Source organism: Temnothorax longispinosus, chromosome 6, assembly GCF_030848805.1.
Source record: "Temnothorax longispinosus isolate EJ_2023e chromosome 6, Tlon_JGU_v1, whole genome shotgun sequence".
In the NCBI taxonomy this organism is placed as follows: Eukaryota; Metazoa; Arthropoda; class Insecta; order Hymenoptera; family Formicidae; genus Temnothorax; species Temnothorax longispinosus.
Window position 1 is genome coordinate 5,994,902 of NC_092363.1, and position 17,003 is coordinate 6,011,904.

Consider the following 17,003-nt stretch of genomic DNA (forward strand, 5'->3'; position numbering starts at 1 on the left):
CGAATGATGAAGATCCGACTTTGTTGCGCAAATTTCAGAAGACCTGTCTCCGGAGTGATCGGAGGTTCGGCGGTATCACTTCGGACCGTACTTTCTGCGCCGGTTTGCCAGGCGAGATCGGTCCTTGCTACGGTGACTTCGGAAGCGGGCTGGTGCTTTTCAACAATTCAACGGGCCATTATCACTTACGCGGCGTCCTGTCGCAATTTCTTGATGAGCATTCATCTTTTTCGTGCAATGTCAGCAAGTACACCGTCTACGTTGACGTGGCTAAATACTTACCTTGGATTCATCGACAGATTTCCATCGCGTAACTAGTTTCTCGCCGCAAAATGCAAAATGTGCTAGACAAGCCATAAAAAAAGAGAAAAGAGACAAATTTAAATAAATTCTTACGTAACAGCGACGTTTCGGGTAGCTAACTCATCAGACTTGCATCAGCAGATTTCCCAATTTGCTTCCTTCTCGCAAAATCATTCAAGTGAAGAAGATGCTCGAGGCATATTTATCTTCTATTTTCTTCATTGCGTTCATCTAGGATGATTTGCGTGTTATCTTATAAATTAAAGACATGACTCAAATTGTAACCACCTTGAACGCGTCATCAAAGACATAAATGTGTTTCGAAGCGTTTTAATAGAGAACTCGTTAGTCTTATGAAGATTCGGTGAATACGAGCGTAATTCCAGGGATTAGCATACTGAATATCCTGCATCGTAGCGTTCATTTCTTGTACCGTCAAGAAGCATTTTAGAATACTTCACAAAAGTGTCTCAAAAAAATAAATATCTGAAAAAAGTACGAATAAATACAAAATAAACCAATAAGAATACGTAAAGGAGGTATCAAGATATAACTTGAAACGCATGAAGGAATATTCTAACCATTGATAAGAAATGGCAGTATGGTACTCTGATAAAAGAAGCGAAAATAATAAACAATACCGATATCGCTAGTAAGGAGATATAAAGCGGAATAATAAAGTAAAGGCAGACAGTTATACGCGCGAGAGTCGCGTTGACTCTGATCAAAGTTTGAAATTCGTTAAATAAAGTGACGATTATACCCGCTATAACCGGTCTCATAAACATAAAATGATTGAATAATCAAGATGCAAGATAAATATGTACTTGTAAAATGTGCGAGATATTCCGATTCGTGGGCTGATATAGAATAGTTTCTTTTTAAATGTTATCGAATGGAAACGTAACTAGCAATTCTTCCGAAACATGTAAGTCCAATTGTGAGATTTGTGGTTGAGGTTTGCGTATATTTAAATAAATTATCTGTTTACCGTACAGAGCTGATATCTCTCTGATGAAACCCAATGGGTTTTCCAACAGAAAGCTGTCGAGTTTGTGATAAAGTTAAGTGCACCATTAAAATTTTCAGTTTTATTATCTACTTGACTGAATTGATTCACTATCTTTATTTTATATGTTACATCGCTCAGTATTAACATCCACAACTCTCTGTTTATCAATAGAAACGATTTTTGCATTCCTCATTTCAACATGGATCTACGTAATATAATTACTTTTTCCTAAAGAGTTTTACATAAAAAAATCATTTCAGCTCAAAGTGAATTGTTCAGCGAGATTATTAAATTTGAATCGTTTAATTATTTTAAAAGATTGGATTTAATTAGACTGATCAACCCTATCAAACGCAGATTAATCTGAAATATCGTAAAAATGTTCGTACCAACTGGAAAATAAATGAAGTTACAAAAGCGAAACTGTTATCTCCGCTGACTTCCATATGACGTATTAGACATAAGTGAAGCTTCTTTTTTCAACAGTTTGTATCGATAGCATTCCCACATTTATTAAATTTCTTAATGTTGCGCGCTGAAAACTTGAAAAATTGCAAACGTAATATAATACAGAAAAATTCGTAACACTTTTTAGAAAAAATAGTTTTTATTTTAACAAGAGGCTAGAGTAGTTCTCCCGTTCGTCAAATATATCTGTTATAAGACACACTAACTGTGTTACGTTTTATTTGGATGCTGAATTTATTACGTACATAATATTCTATTCATTACTTTTGAGCTTATCTCATCTATGATCTATCAGTTTTTCTGATTTACTTGTTGTGAATGGAAATAAATAATTTTGTACTATGTACCGAAATCTTCTCTAGCTAATGGATTCCATCAAAATTTAATGCACGAGAGAGAGAGGAGTGGATATACATATAAATATTAATTATGTGTATGTTGATTATATATATAATTAGTTAATATAATTACACGATAGATTTGTAGTAGTTTTAAGTTTTCTTCGAAATAAAATTACTAATTTTTTAAAGTAATTCTTTTACTTACAGTATTATTAATTCTTTTCGTAACGATCAATAAGCTTCCCTCTGGATAAAAAAAATCCATGAAGCTATTGTAATTAGCTTCATGGCTAGCGACACAATTTCGAAATAATTGCCATTAATTAAAATGATAAACGTTATAATATTATAACGTTTATCATTTTAATTAATGGCAATTATTTCAAAATTGTGTCAGATATTAAGAACAATTCGTAAAAAATAAGTACACAAAAATCATATTCTATTTTGTTAGTTTTGTAACGGAGCCTTACACAAGATGATTAAGATTTTTATTTCGAGCGTGTTGCTGCCGCACCTAGTTTATACTATATTGATAGTACGTAGTACAACTGAGACAATCCGAGAACGCAATACCAATAACAACGACGAATGCGGTATCACTAGCTACTACACCGATAGCACAAATAATCTGATTGCCAACGGTGAATACGCATTACCAGGCCAGTGGCCGTGGGTGGTTGCACTCAACCTAGACAATCAATTTGGATTTCAGTGTGCTGGTTCCATTTTGACAGACAGACATATTCTAACAGGTACGTTAATAAAAAAAGATTCGATATTTCTAATACTCTCTGCACATTGAACTATATATGAACATTTCTTATCTAAATCTGCTTTCTTAAATTTTTATAGCGATATTCTTATCGTTACCTATTTGTATTGCATAATAAAATAGGATTTATAGCCACAATTAATCTGAAGATAATCGGGGAATGCGCGCAATGAAGCATCTGAGATAATTACCTAAACAGCACATACACAATACGTTCTCAAGATCATCCTTAATACATCCAGAATGTCTTGAAATATTTATAGAAAGTTTTTCATGCGCGCTGTGTTATTATAAATATTTCATGTGTATACATGATTATTTTTTGTAAAATATTAATTTCAGATATTTAATTTAACTTGAGAGTATCACATATATGATACTCACATATAATAATACGGAAAGGTTTACAGAATGTACCTGAATAAAGAGTGCGGATTATTAGAAAATGTATTTCACGCACATATTTTCTTTTTATAGCGAGGAAATGTTTGGAACCAAGCGATGTTATACACAATAACATGACGGTGTCTTTGGGACAATTTAAACTGAGTGGTGAAAGGGTAGTAGGAACCGTGAATCGAAAGGTCGCGAGCTATAAATTTCATCCCGATGCGAACTGGTATTATTTCGTTGACTCCGATCTGGCGATTTTGGTTCTCGAGACGCCAGTCGTGTTCAGTCCTTTTATCAGACCTATTTGCCTGTGGTCCAGTTCAACCGATCTTGAAAATGTTGTCGATAGAACAGGATATATCGTGGGATGGGTCAAACAAAGGGAAGGTCGTATAATAGTCTCCGAACCACGGATGCTGAGGATGTCGATAGTGAATCAGGTAAGCCTCCTTCGAGAGAGCCGGATTTTCGCTTTCATTGATCAGTCAATATACGAATTAAGTTCCATTTCCGAGCGAGATTTTCTAAAAACAAAACGTTCCAAACGTGGGATACCTTGATAACAAATCCGATATTTATATCGCAAAAGGAAAATGCTTAAAGATTTTTACATCATTAATGCCATACACGATATTCCATGCACTTATTAGTTTCACTACGTTTATACAATTACGTTTCGCTACGTTTACAGTTATGTATTATTGTAAAATTATTATTTTGTTGCATAAATTCATGACAAATGGATTTGTCATTGCATGCCTTAAGGAGGTTCTACAGATAATGGATGTATCTAAAAATTGGAAAAAACTTTATGGACGTATAATTAAGATGCGAGAAAAGTGCTCGAAAACTTTTAGCATCGGTTACCGTGTAAAAATTTGCAAAAATGAATTTTGAAATCACAGTTTTAACATAAGCTACATATGGCAGAGGGGCTCTTGGAGACAGGAAACGAGATATTAATTATATAAAGGCAACCTACCAGAGATTCAAAAAACGGAGCTCTTATAGATCTTAATCTAAGCTTTTCAGAAATATCGAGAAAAACAAGGGTTATCGCGTAAAATTTTGTGATATTGGCTATTGAAACAGGCCATATCACAGTTCACGTAGCGTGCTTCGAATAACAAGGGAGATTTGGCAATGTCGCAGCGACTGCACCCGCGCGAAAAGTGTACAGCCAGTACAGCACCACAGTATGACAGCACCTCAAACTTAAGCACCTAACGTTTACGAGCGCTTACGGAGAAGTACTCGCTCTAGAATTATGTGAAATTGTGAAATAACCACGGTTATATGAGCAGAACTGTCAAGTTCGCGACGTTACCACATTTTCTTCCATTATAAGCCGCCAGAGTCAAAGGAGCACTTACACGATATTTTTAATTATTCCTCGCTTCGACTAATATGGGTATGATATAAGCTCTAACGTCATCAAAATTCACGAAAATATTTTATGAATACTTAGAATCGATGAATTTGAAGATTTTCTCTTCATCTCTCAACTGACTAGAGAGTACCTGTAGAACCTCCTTAAGTTAAAATTAACGAATATGCCAATTGTTTGGAAGTCGCGTTTGATGAGCGCGATCGTCGATCACGTAGTAAAGATGCGCCTTTAAATTTTCGTAAACGCTCTTGACATAACATATAATTCAGTACTATCTCGAGATGTTAACGAAAAACATTAACGGATGCGCTGTCGTTGTAGAACCAAATTGAGCAAATGATGAAGATCCGATTTTGTTGCGCAAATTACAGGAGACCTGTCTCCGGAGCTATGAGAACCTCACCAATTATACCCCGGAGCGCACCTTCTGCGGCGACGTCGGCACCGGTTTGTTAGGCGAGAATCGTCCTTGCTTCGGTGACATGGGGAGCGGGCTGGTGCTTTTCGACAACTCCACGGGTCGTTATCATTTGCGCGGTATTCTTTCGCGGCAAAATACAGATTGGTGCGGTGTTGGGAAGTACATTGTCTACGTTGACGTGGCCAAATATATACCCTGGATTCAACAACAGATTTCCACCACGTAACGCTAGTTTCTCGCTGCAAAACTAAAAAATGTGCTAGTCAATAAGTTTAAGAAATAAGAGACGAAGAAAAAAAGTAAAAAAGAAATTATTACATGACAGTGATTCTTCGGGCAGCCAACTCATGGGACATGCATCAGCGGATTCCCCAATTTTGTTCCTTCCCGCGAAATCATCCAAGAGAAGAAAATAATACAGGCATACTTATCTTCTATTTTCTTCATTATGTTCATCTAGGAACGTCTTGCCTTATAAACTAAACGACATGTTTCGACTCATGATCCTTTTGATTCTCGGTACTTTACTACTGCACTATATTTGAATGCCTCTTCAACATGAAATCTATATTTCGAAGCATATCGATAGAGAACTGATAATCAATTTTATAAAGATTTGGTAAATGTAAGAACGTAATTCCAAGAATTAGCATATTTAATATCTGGAGCCAGTCGCCGCGTAAAACTCCGTTTTAAAATATTAAGAAGTACATTAGAATCCTTTGCAAGAGAGATTCAAAGAAATAAGTGTTATGAAAAAATAAATACAAATAAATAATATATAAATAAGCAAGAATACATAAACGAGGAGATATCGATGTATAACTCAGAACGCCTGAAGTACGTACATTCTGGCAATTGATAAGAAATGTCAGTATGTTACTGATAAAAGACGCAAAAATAAGCAATACTAATATCGACAGTAAGGAGATGTAATAAAGCGGAATAAAGTGAAGGCAGACAGTTGTACGAGAGAGTCGCGTTGATTCTCATCGGAGTTTAAAATTCGTTAAATACAGTGATAATTATACCCGCTTCAACTGGTTCAAATCATACTGTATTTTGTTAGTTTTGTAACAGAGCCTCACACAAGATGATTAAGATTTCTATTTTGATTGTGTTGCTGCCGCACCTAGTTTATACCATGTTACGTGGTACATACGAATGCGGTATCACTAGCTACTACACCGATAGCACAATAAATAGTCTAATTGCCAACGGTGAACACGCATTGCCAGGCCAGTGGCCGTGGGTGGCTGCAGTCAACACTATAAGTAATGTACTTATACGTAATGTTCAGTATAATGGATTGCGTATGTTTAAATAAATTATCTGTTTGTCGTTCAAAACCGATATCTGTCTGACGTAGAGGGTTTTCCAACAGAGACGCTGTAGAGTTTGAGATAAAGGTGTACCATTAAAATTTTTAGTTTTATTATCTACTTGACTGAATACATATATTCAATATCTTTATTTTATATCGCTTTATGTTACATCGCTCGTTATTATTAATATCCACTACTCTCTGTTTACCAATAGAAACAATTCAAGCACTTAATTCCTTTTTCATTCAGTCTCAACATAAATTACATAATATAATTTCTTTTTCCCGAATAATTTTACATAAAAAGATCTCATTTCTGCTCAAAGTGAGTTGTTCAGCGAGATTATTAAATTCGAATCGTTTAATTCTTTTATGAAAGATTGGATTTGATTAGACTGATCAACCTTTCGAACGCAGATTAAGCTGAAATATTGTAATTGTTGACAGAAATGCTCGTATCAACTGGAAGTTATAAATAAAGTTATAAAAACGAAAATATTATCTTCGCTGACCTCCAGGTAATGTATTTTAGACATAAGTGAAGTGTCGGACTTTCTTTCAAGCAGGGTACGTATCTATAGCGTTCTAATATCTATTAAATTTCTTAATGTTACAGCGCTTGAAAAATTGCAAACGCAATAATGTAGAAAGATTCGTAACTTTTATAGAAAATAAAATAATTACATATTCAATTTCTGTATATCTTTTTTTTACTCGTCAAACATCATTTTGTACATCTCATATTGGCGCGTATTTACATGCAATAGATAATTTAAATAATTAAAAATGTAAGAGAAATTCCTCTTGCATTTTTAATTTAAATAAGAGAGAGAAATAAGAAAACTAATAATATTGTGATAAAAAAATAGGAGGTCCAAAAAAGAGATGCTGTAGAAAAAGCGGTGGAAGAAATGTTACAAAACGAAGTCCATATAGAAATTAAAGCAAGTTCTGAACAAGAAGAAGAACAAATATGATTACAGAGAAACTGAAAGGTAAGGAACAGAAAAGGACAGTTATGGTTAAGAAGAAGATCTTAAAGGAGAAAAATATTGACAGTGACCTAACTTGGAAGGTAAGACAGATACAAAAGCAAATATACAATAATTGAAAGAAAGTTTGCATGGATAAAAGAGGGGGTTTAAAAGAACTAAATTTTTGAAGCAGGCAGAGTTCTGCTGACCCATGAATAAGCGAAAAGGAGGCTGTTAATGCGGCTGTTTCTACGGGCTAATTGTCGGCGAAGCCTCTATATTATTATTAGGTAGATATAATATTTTCTTTTTATTTAATAATACTATTATTTAATAAAATATTATATAAAATATTATATAAAATACTATATAAAATATTACTATATATAAAATATTATATAAAATAATATATAAAATACTATATCGAAGTAAAACATGTATTGACATGTCGGCATGTTAAATTTAATTAAATTTATATAATTTCATTGTATCCAAAAAGAATATATATGGTATATTATTATGGTTCATTCTAGTAAATTTTTTCAAAATATGGAAAATTGTTTTAAAACATTGTCTTTTTAAATTTAATTTTAAGATATATATTTATACATATAACTAAATATATTATAAGTCTATTATAAGTCTGTGTCTATATATAGAAAGATCTCTACGAAACTCTTAGCTCCAAATTTTTTTTTTATAATGCACTGCCTCTTAATTCGAGGCAAATAATCGTGACATAATTAGTGCAAAACACTAATCTTTCATCTTTAATTGCAAAAAATTATATAATAAGAGTAATATAGATGTTTCGTGTATGCTATTGGTGTTAGAAATCTCCGACTATAGAAATGAAGATACAAGTCTATTCGATTCCACTAAAAGACTAAAGGCCTCCGCACAATAAAAAATATAAGGAACAGATATTAGCGATTAGGACTAAAGAATCAAGAATAAAGTTGAATGCACGATGAAAAATACAGGCAACAGAAACAGGGAATAACACAGGCAATAGATTTTTAACCTATTGGAAGCCGTGCATTAATGTTACACCAGCTTTATTCCTTTAATTTCTTATTTCTAATCGCTAATATCTGTTCCTTGTTCCTTATATTTTTCATTGTGCGGGGGCCTTAAAAATCGTCTAAAGCGACGTTATCGCAAATATCGCACATACATGCATGCGTGCATCAGCTATGTCATTGATAAATTGATTGAAGGAAAGAGGCAAAGAGTGGGGTTACAGATTTCCGTTCACGTTCAACAAGATAACGCTACAGCAGTCTGTTCTGTGCCGGTTTGAACGGAGATAACCCCAGTAAAACAGGAACGTCACATCCACGTCGAATCACGTAATTTCGTCGAATCCACGTAGCAATAACGTGGATCCACGTACTGTTTTTATCGGGAATGCTGTCATTTCGTGTGCTTTGATTGCATCGGTGATTCGATTGTCAGTGACTGTTTGAGCGGCTTGCGACCGCAAAATCTGTTCTTTTCGATAAAAACGAGCGTCACGCATTTCTAAAAAAATATATATATTGTATATATATATGCAACATATTTTCGGATCGCACTGTATTTACATTCGCTTTAATATGCAGCTTGATTCGCTGATAGATTTGGCGACATGGCGACTGCGGTGCCATCCACGTACCAGCACATATAAGGAAGCCGAGGCGTTATCATTCAAATTAAATAGGATAATATTTATTGTGCGAAAAGGAATATCGTGCATGTGATACCAGTTTTTAATCTCCGCTTTTCTGTTCTTTTCCTCGTTTTGCTTCTGCGAGCAAGAACGAGCGCCTTCTACGATTCCACATTCAAGGTGCGTCTTTCAGCAGCCGTATGGCGTTATCGCTGAAGCCAGTATCTGTCTAACAGTGTCGTAGGATCAATGAAAATAGGCGATAGTGACTTGAACCGAGTCCGTTCTTGTTCTTGTATTTTGTTCCCGTGAGACAGTGCATCCTCCAACTGCAGGTGTTGTCAACGCGACGTGTCGAAAACCGTTAGGGCTACATCAAATAAAATTTTCCTTCCCGCGGAGCGCTTTCCACAATGACAGCACCATGTCGTCAGAAGATTCAAAGACAAAAAATTAAACCGGACATTTATATTCTAATTGGAAGTAAGAGAATTTCGTAGCGACCTGACGAATTTATCTAAAGACTTCTGCTGCATGCGGCGTATCACATTTTAAGACGTATCTGATGTAAAGAAGGTAAATTTTCAGCGTAGCGCATGGATAGCGACATTGGTGCAACAGCGACATTGGTGCAACAGCAGCATCAAATGCTCGACGGTAATCACCATCAGGGTCAGAAGAAGCAGGACCAAGTGAATGATACTGTTGCGTCTGCCGAGGGTCATGCGGTCGACAGGTTTCGCGGCGAGGCTGGATGTTCGGTGAAGGAAATCGCGGTCGTAGCTCCGGACAATGATAGCGTTGGAGATTCCTCTACGCAGTGCAGTGACGTTATGGACGACGACAATGAAGAAGAGAAGACGGATGTCGAGGAAAGCGGCGCCGGCGACTGGATCATGAATCCGCCGGTATCGACCATCGTCCAGCAGCATCAAGCGTTCGATACCACGAATGGTTACATCGCACTTCCAAACCCCGATTCGTCGAATTTCAGTAACGTCCGCGTGAAGGATTCGAGCAATGTGCATCTAGGTAATGAGGTCAATTACCATGGTCCGGTTACCGTACAACAATTCATTTACACGAATCCTACTCCGAATCAAGATGCGATTGAACTTGACGTTATCTGCCCCTCCGACAATATCTCAGATTTGTCGACGAATAAGGACAACGGAGCTCCAAACGGATGCATTTTTCCGCAATATACTAAATTAAATAAAGGTAATAGTTAATCATGCAGCGCAACAGACCGTTGCTTTTAGTTTTTCTATAATACATATACTTCTTTCTTTACGTAAGTATACATAGATATGTTTAAGGTTTAAGCATAAAATCGCCAGATAACTAAAAAGAACAGATCCTTTATAAGTTTCTGGATCTTAGGATAACAACAATTTTATATAAGATATATACAGTTTAATATAAGAAACTAGCGAAGCGCGGACTCAAAATCTATTCCCCTCTCCCCAAACTCACCCATTAATTAAAAGCACCAATAGAACTCCATGAAACCTCCAATTTTCAACCCCATAGTAGCCATCCCCATAAAATTAGTAATCTTTTGGTACCAGTTTCATCAAAATCATCAACAAAAAATTAGAAAAATTTTGGCACTGGTTTCAAGAAAATTGATCCATTAATAAAAAATTATCCATTAATAAAAATTTAAACTTATCCTCCAAAAATTAAAAAAATTTTGGCACTGGTTTCAAAAAAATTGGTCAATTAATACTTATTATTTCTCGAAATTTGAATAATTTCCAAACAGGTTTCCAAAAAGATCGGTAACAAAAAATTATACACTTTATAGCACTCCGCGAAAAATTTTACCTCTATTTCATATACTTTCAGTAAAAATTTAATCCATTAATGAATGAGTAGTTCGCGGTCATACAGACAGAAGACGGTACTTATATATATAGATAATATATAGATAATAAATCGCGACCCACTAAATTGCATTATAGTGTAAATATGCTAATTGCTAAATATGCTATAAATTGAATATAAATAATGTAAATATTTTTTATCGATATCATCGTAACAAGACATTACTCTAATGTCTTTCCTGATAAAAGAAAATATACTTTCAACTCTTTCAAACTTATAGTTTGAAAACGTGTGTAATAAATATGTTGTGTATCTAAATATTAAAGAACAAATCAATATTCATCTTGAAAATTTTTAATAAATTAGTAGAACGTAATGATTACTTGCAGAAAAAAAAACTGATTTTAATCTGATAAATTCAAAAACATTATAGAATCAAATTCTCTTTAATTGTTTTACATGTAAACATTTCGTGGTACATGTAAACATACGTGGGTACGTATTAATAAGCAACACAAAGTGTTGAAATGTTTACATGTAAAACAAAGAGAATTTGATCTGGCTGAGTAACCTGAAATGAATAGTCGAATCGATGTCAATTCAATATCGACGCATTGATAAATAGTCGATGTCAAATACTGATTCATATCTTTGTCATCTCCGATCTCATCATAGTTGTTTTTACGTCAATTAAACAATTGTGAATATTTTTGTAAGATTTCTATTGTCTTTCATCTGGCACCACATCCAGATGAAAGAAATATAAATCAGTATTCGACATCAATCATTCATCGGTGCATTGACGTCGATTTGACTAATCATCTCTAGTTAGATAATACTGATAGTTCTGCGATAATAATGCAATAAGAATCAATGATGTACAATCTTTATCTATTTTGAAGTAGTTTCGATAATTTCTTCCTTTTAGTAAATGAATTATGAAAATGTTATCAGAGAACCATTCGACTGCAACAATTTTTAAAAGTAATTTCAATGTCACAAATATCATTAACTATTTCGACTAATGGTCTTTTCACAACTATTCCAGAATATAGTTTTAATATCGACGATATTTTAGATTGAAAATTGTTACACTTTAGTTGCGCCACAAGAATTAAAGCTAAATATAAAAGAACTGCGAGATATTGCATGCCGCAAATTCTTTACTCGATTGTGAATAGAATAACGGAAAATTGATACCAAACAAGAATTATAAAAATTATGATTTACGTGAAGGACTTAATGTAATTATAATACTCCTTCCGTACACATGTGCTACCCGTCATAATAATTGTGTATGAATTTCATCAAAAGGTATTAAATAAGTAGCTCGTAAAACAAACGTTCTAATCTTTTTATAATTATTCTAGTGACACAATGGCTTTGGACGTGGAAACGTGCGGTTTTATCGTGCGTTATAACTTTGATACTTCTAGCTATTGTAGTGCCCATAACTGTACATGACGCATCGGTCTCCCCGGAAAATCCAACCCCATTGATCGAAGGTAATATATATATATGTTATGGTCAAAGCCCGAAACGCGGGCATTCCTAGGATTGACTGGTCAATCCTGGGGAACGACCATGGTCTTGGTCAAAGCCCGAAATAAGTTTTGCGTTTCGGCTTTTGACTATATAGTCAATCCTAGAAATAACTAATACGGCTGGTCAAAGTTAGAAACTAAAGAAAAATCACTTCGGACCTTGACCAGTTAATCCTAGGTGTGGCTTAATTCGGACTGTGTGACTGTTAACAAATAAAATTAAGATTTTTTGTACTAAATTAAGTTCTTATTGTTAACATAATGTAGCTTTTTATTTACTTTTTTACTGTTGTCCATAGTTTTTTTCTCCTTAAGTTTAAAAATGTAGCTTTGGTAAAATATTGGTAAATGTCTACAATTAGGGCCCCAACGAGAAATCAATTAAAAAGAGGTAAATTCTATGTATTTTTGCCCCCCGAATCTAAAACTGTTGATAAAATTTGGGGGTCGCTTGTATTTACTAAGATATTGTGGTAAATATTGACATAAAATCATTATTTTCAAAAGTTAATGATTTTATGGGGTAGACCTTGCTTCACCTTGCACAGTATGCTATCCTATATATATAATATATCAAAGTACATGTGTGGGCGGGGGGAGGCTTCGCCCCCCCCCCGCACCCCCCGTGCACCTGGCGGTGTGTGTTGGGTTGATGGGTGGGCAGGGGGGGCTTCGCTCCCACTCCCCGCACCAAAGATAATAATGAAGCCGAATGATAAGTAAAGGCAGACAGTTATACGCGAGAGTCGCGCTGACTCTCATCAAAGTTTGAAATCCGTTAAATAAAGTGACGATTATACCCGCTACAACAGGTTTAGAAATCATACTGTAATTTGTTAGTTTTGTAACCGAGCTTTATACAAGATGATTAAGATTTATATTTTAATTGTGTTGCTGCCGCACCTAGTACCATTATTATTATTATTTATACTATAGTACGTGGTACAACTGGGATATCCCAAGAACGCAATACTAATAGCAATAATAATATTAACAACGACGACTGCGGTATCACTGGCTACTATACCGATAGCATAAATAGTCGGATTCCGAACGGTGAATACGCATTACCAGGCCAATGGCCGTGGATAGTTCAACTCTATATTTTTAAAACTGAGTACGAGTTTAGATGTGCTGGTTCCATTCTGACAAACCGGCATATTATAACAGGTATGCTAATCAAAAAGAAATATCAATATTACTAATACTCTCCGTATATTGAGCCATGTGAACTTCTTGTCTACATCTAATTCCTTGAATCTTTATAGCAAAATTCTTATTTTTATCTATTTATATTACATAATAAAATAGGATTCTATAAATGTTTATAAATATTGACAATTCATCTGAATATAATTAATCGGGGAATGTACGATGAAGTATCTAGAATAATTACCTAAATAGCACAATACATTCTCAAGATCATCCTTAATACATCCAGGATGTGTTGAAATATTTATAGGAAGTTTGCGCTGTGTTGTTAATATTGTTAATATAAATATTTTATGCGCATGATTATTTTCTGTAATATTAATTTAAGATATTTAACTTAATTCGAAAGTATCACATACATGATATAATACAAGAAAAGTTCACAGAATGTCTTTGAATAGAGAATACAGATTATTATAGCGAATTTTCAGTTGGATGCACTCATTGTCAGTGCGCACTGGTGCATCCAACCAAATTCGCTATTAGAAAATGTATTTCATGCATATGTTTTCTTCTTATAGCGGCGTCCTGTATGAAGTGGGGCGTCATTAACAACCATACCATACCATCCAAAAAAATAAAGGTGGCTTTAGGTCCATTTAAATACAGCGACGGCGTGGGAACCGTGGAACGGCAGGTCGCCAGCTACAAGATCCATCCCGACTATATGCACACAAAAACCCGCGATTTCGATCTAGCGATTGTGATCCTCAAAAAGTCCGTGGAGCTCAACCGTTTCATCAAGCCGATTTGCCTGTGGTCCGGTTCGACCACTCTTCAAAACATCGTCGGTAGGACAGGATATGCCGTAGGATGGACCGCAGATAAACAAAAACGTCTTATTAACTTTAAACAACCACGAATGGTGAGGGTATCAATAGTCAGTCAGGTAAGCATCTTCAGGACAACCAGATTTCCGCTTATCATTGATACTTCAATAAATATACGAATTAAAATTCAGTCGCAAGCGAGGTTCTTCTCTAAAAAATGAAACGTATCAAACGTGGGGATATCTCGATAACAGCAAATCCGATATTCATATCGCGTAAGAGAAATGCTTAAAGATTTTTGTGTTGTTATACTAATGGCGCACGATTCTATTTTAGTTTCGCTACTTTTATACAATTACAGTTATATGTTATTATGAAATTTATTATTTGTTACATATATCATATATCTATGACAAATGGATTTGTCACAGACACAATATGCCTTAAGTTAAAATTGACGAATATGCCAACTGTTTGAAAATCAATAAGCTCAATTGTCGATCACGTAGTAAAGATGCGCCTTTAAATTTTCGTGAACGCTCTTAACATAACGTATAATTCGGTAATATCTCGAGATGTTAACGAAAAACATTGACGGATGCGCTGTCATTGTAAAACCAAATTGGGCAAATGATAAAGATCCGATTTTGTTGCGCAAATTACAGGAGACCTGTCTCCGGAGCCGACACTTCATCACTTTTACCTCGGAGCGCACCTTCTGCAGCGACGTCGACGCCGGTTTGTTAGGCGAGAATGGTCTTTGCTTCGGTGACATCGGGAGCGGGCTGGTGCTTTTCGACAATTCCACGGGTCGTTATCAGTTGCGCGGTATTCTTTCGCGGTTCATTTTGCAAAAAACCACATCTAATTGGTGCGATCTACTTGAAAACTACATTGTCTACGTTGACGTGGCCAAATATATACCTTGGATTCAACAACAGATTTTTTAACCACGTAACGCTAGTTTCTCGCTGCAAAACGCAAAATGTACTAATCAACCAGTTTAAAAAATAAAAGACGAAGAAGAAAAGTAAAAAAAAAATTATTACATGACAGTGATTCTTCAGACAGCCAACTCATGGGACATGCATCAGCGGATTCCCCAATTTTGTTCCTTCCCGCGAAATTATCCAAGAAAAGAAAATAATCCAGGCATACTTATCTTTTATTTTCTTCATTATGTTCATCTAGGAACGTCTTGCCTTATGAACTAAACGACATGTTTCGACTCACGATCCCTTTGACTCTCGGTACCTTACTACTGCACTAGTCGGTACCTTACTAATGCACTAGAATGCGTCTTCAACATGAAATCTATGTTTCGAAGCATATTGATAGAGAACTGATCATCAGTTATAAAGATTTGGTGAATGTAAGAACGTAATTCCAAGAATTAGCATATTAAATATCTGAAGCCAGTCGCCACGTAAAACTCCGTTTAAAAATATTAAGAAGTACATTAGAAATTTTTGCAAGAGAGATTCAAAGAAATAAGTGTCAGAAAGAAGTAAATAAAATAAATATTATATAAATAACTAAGAATACGTAAACGAGAAGATATTGAAGTACAAATCAAAACGCCTGAAGTATATCCCAGCGATTGATAAAAAATGGTAGTACGGTACTCTGGTAACAGAAATGAAAATAAACAATACTGATATCGACAGTAAGAAGATGTAATAAAGTAGAATAATAAAGTAAAGAAGTTACACGCAGACAGTTACACGCGAGAGTCACATTGATTCTCATCAGAATTTAAAATTCGTTAAATAATAAAGTGATGATTATACCCAACTACAATACCGGCTCCACAATTACTGATGTATTAATCAAGGTGTAAGATGAATATGTGCTTGAGGAATGCGCGAGATATTCTGATTCGTGAGGCCTATTGTACTATTTGCGGCTGGGATTTGCGTATGTTTAAATAAATTATCTGTTTGTCGTTCAAAGCCGATATCTGTCCTAGTGGGTTTTCCAACAGAGACGCTGTAGAGTTTGAGATAAAAGGTGTACCATTAAAATTTTTAGTTTTATTATCTACTTGACTGAATACATATATTTAATATCTTTATTTTATATCGCTTTATGTTACATCGCTCGTTATTAATTCCACCATTCTCTGTTTATTAATAGAAATAATTCAAGCATTTCCCATTTCATTCAGTCTCAACATAAATTACGTAATATAATTTCTTTTTCCCGAATAATTTAACATGAAAAGATATCATTTCTGATGCTCAAAGTGAGTTGTTCAGCGAGATTATTAAATTTGTATCGTTTAATTCTTTTATAAAAGATTGTATGAATTTGATTAGACTGATCAACCTTTCGAACGCAGATTAAGCTGAAATATCGTAATTGTTGTTAAAACAGAAATACTCGTATCAACTGGAAGTTATAAATAAAGTTATAAAAACGAAAATATTATCTTCGCTGACCTCCAGGTAATGTATTTTAGACATAAGTGAAGTGTCGGACTTTCTTTCAAGCAGGGTACGTATCTATAGCGTTCTAATATCTATTAAATTTCTTAATGTTACAGCGCTTGAAAAATTGCAAACGCAATAATGTAGAAAGATTCGTAACTTTTAT

General features: G+C 34.8%; 2 protein-coding genes across 6 annotated transcripts; both read left to right on the forward strand.

Annotated features, from left to right (window-relative positions):
* Window positions 1-10: 10 nt before the first annotated feature.
* LOC139815378 (serine protease gd-like) lies at window positions 11-6,545 on the forward strand. The gene is made up of 4 exons (XM_071782291.1): window positions 11-1,231; window positions 2,579-2,879; window positions 3,377-3,732; window positions 5,054-6,545. Exons 2-4 carry the CDS (start codon window positions 2,603-2,605, stop codon window positions 5,327-5,329), a joined length of 909 nt encoding a protein of 302 aa, XP_071638392.1. The 5' UTR covers window positions 11-1,231; window positions 2,579-2,602; the 3' UTR covers window positions 5,330-6,545.
* Window positions 6,546-8,068: 1,523 nt separating this feature from the next.
* On the forward strand, window positions 8,069-16,865 carry LOC139815376 (clotting factor G beta subunit-like). 5 transcript variants are annotated; one of them, XM_071782285.1, is made up of 6 exons: window positions 8,072-10,084; window positions 10,157-10,273; window positions 12,253-12,387; window positions 13,363-13,596; window positions 14,160-14,527; window positions 15,074-16,865. In XM_071782285.1, the coding sequence occupies exons 1-6, from the start codon at window positions 9,649-9,651 to the stop codon at window positions 15,356-15,358; spliced, it is 1,575 nt and encodes a 524-aa protein (XP_071638386.1). In that variant the 5' UTR covers window positions 8,072-9,648; the 3' UTR covers window positions 15,359-16,865. The 5 variants fall into 5 exon arrangements, with proteins under 5 accessions (XP_071638389.1, XP_071638386.1, XP_071638385.1 ...); XM_071782284.1 differs by having other exon boundaries at window positions 8,075-9,535; window positions 9,641-10,273; XM_071782283.1 differs by having other exon boundaries at window positions 8,076-10,273.
* The last annotated feature ends 138 nt before the right edge of the window (window positions 16,866-17,003 follow it).

Excerpts from the sequence above, each read along its gene's own strand:
- LOC139815378 (XM_071782291.1), top strand. The coding sequence starts at position 2,603 with ATGATTAAGATTTTTATTTCGAGCGTGTTGCTGCCGCACCTAGTTTAT. Across the intron at positions 2,880-3,376 it reads AGACAGACATATTCTAACAG|CGAGGAAATGTTTGGAACCA; the intron begins GTACGTTAATAA and ends TTCTTTTTATAG. Across the intron at positions 3,733-5,053 it reads GGATGTCGATAGTGAATCAG|GAGACCTGTCTCCGGAGCTA; the intron begins GTAAGCCTCCTT and ends CGCAAATTACAG.
- LOC139815376 (XM_071782284.1), top strand. The coding sequence starts at position 9,649 with ATGGATAGCGACATTGGTGCAACAGCGACATTGGTGCAACAGCAGCAT. Across the intron at positions 10,274-12,252 it reads ATATACTAAATTAAATAAAG|TGACACAATGGCTTTGGACG; the intron begins GTAATAGTTAAT and ends TAATTATTCTAG. Across the intron at positions 13,597-14,159 it reads AAACCGGCATATTATAACAG|CGGCGTCCTGTATGAAGTGG; the intron begins GTATGCTAATCA and ends TTCTTCTTATAG.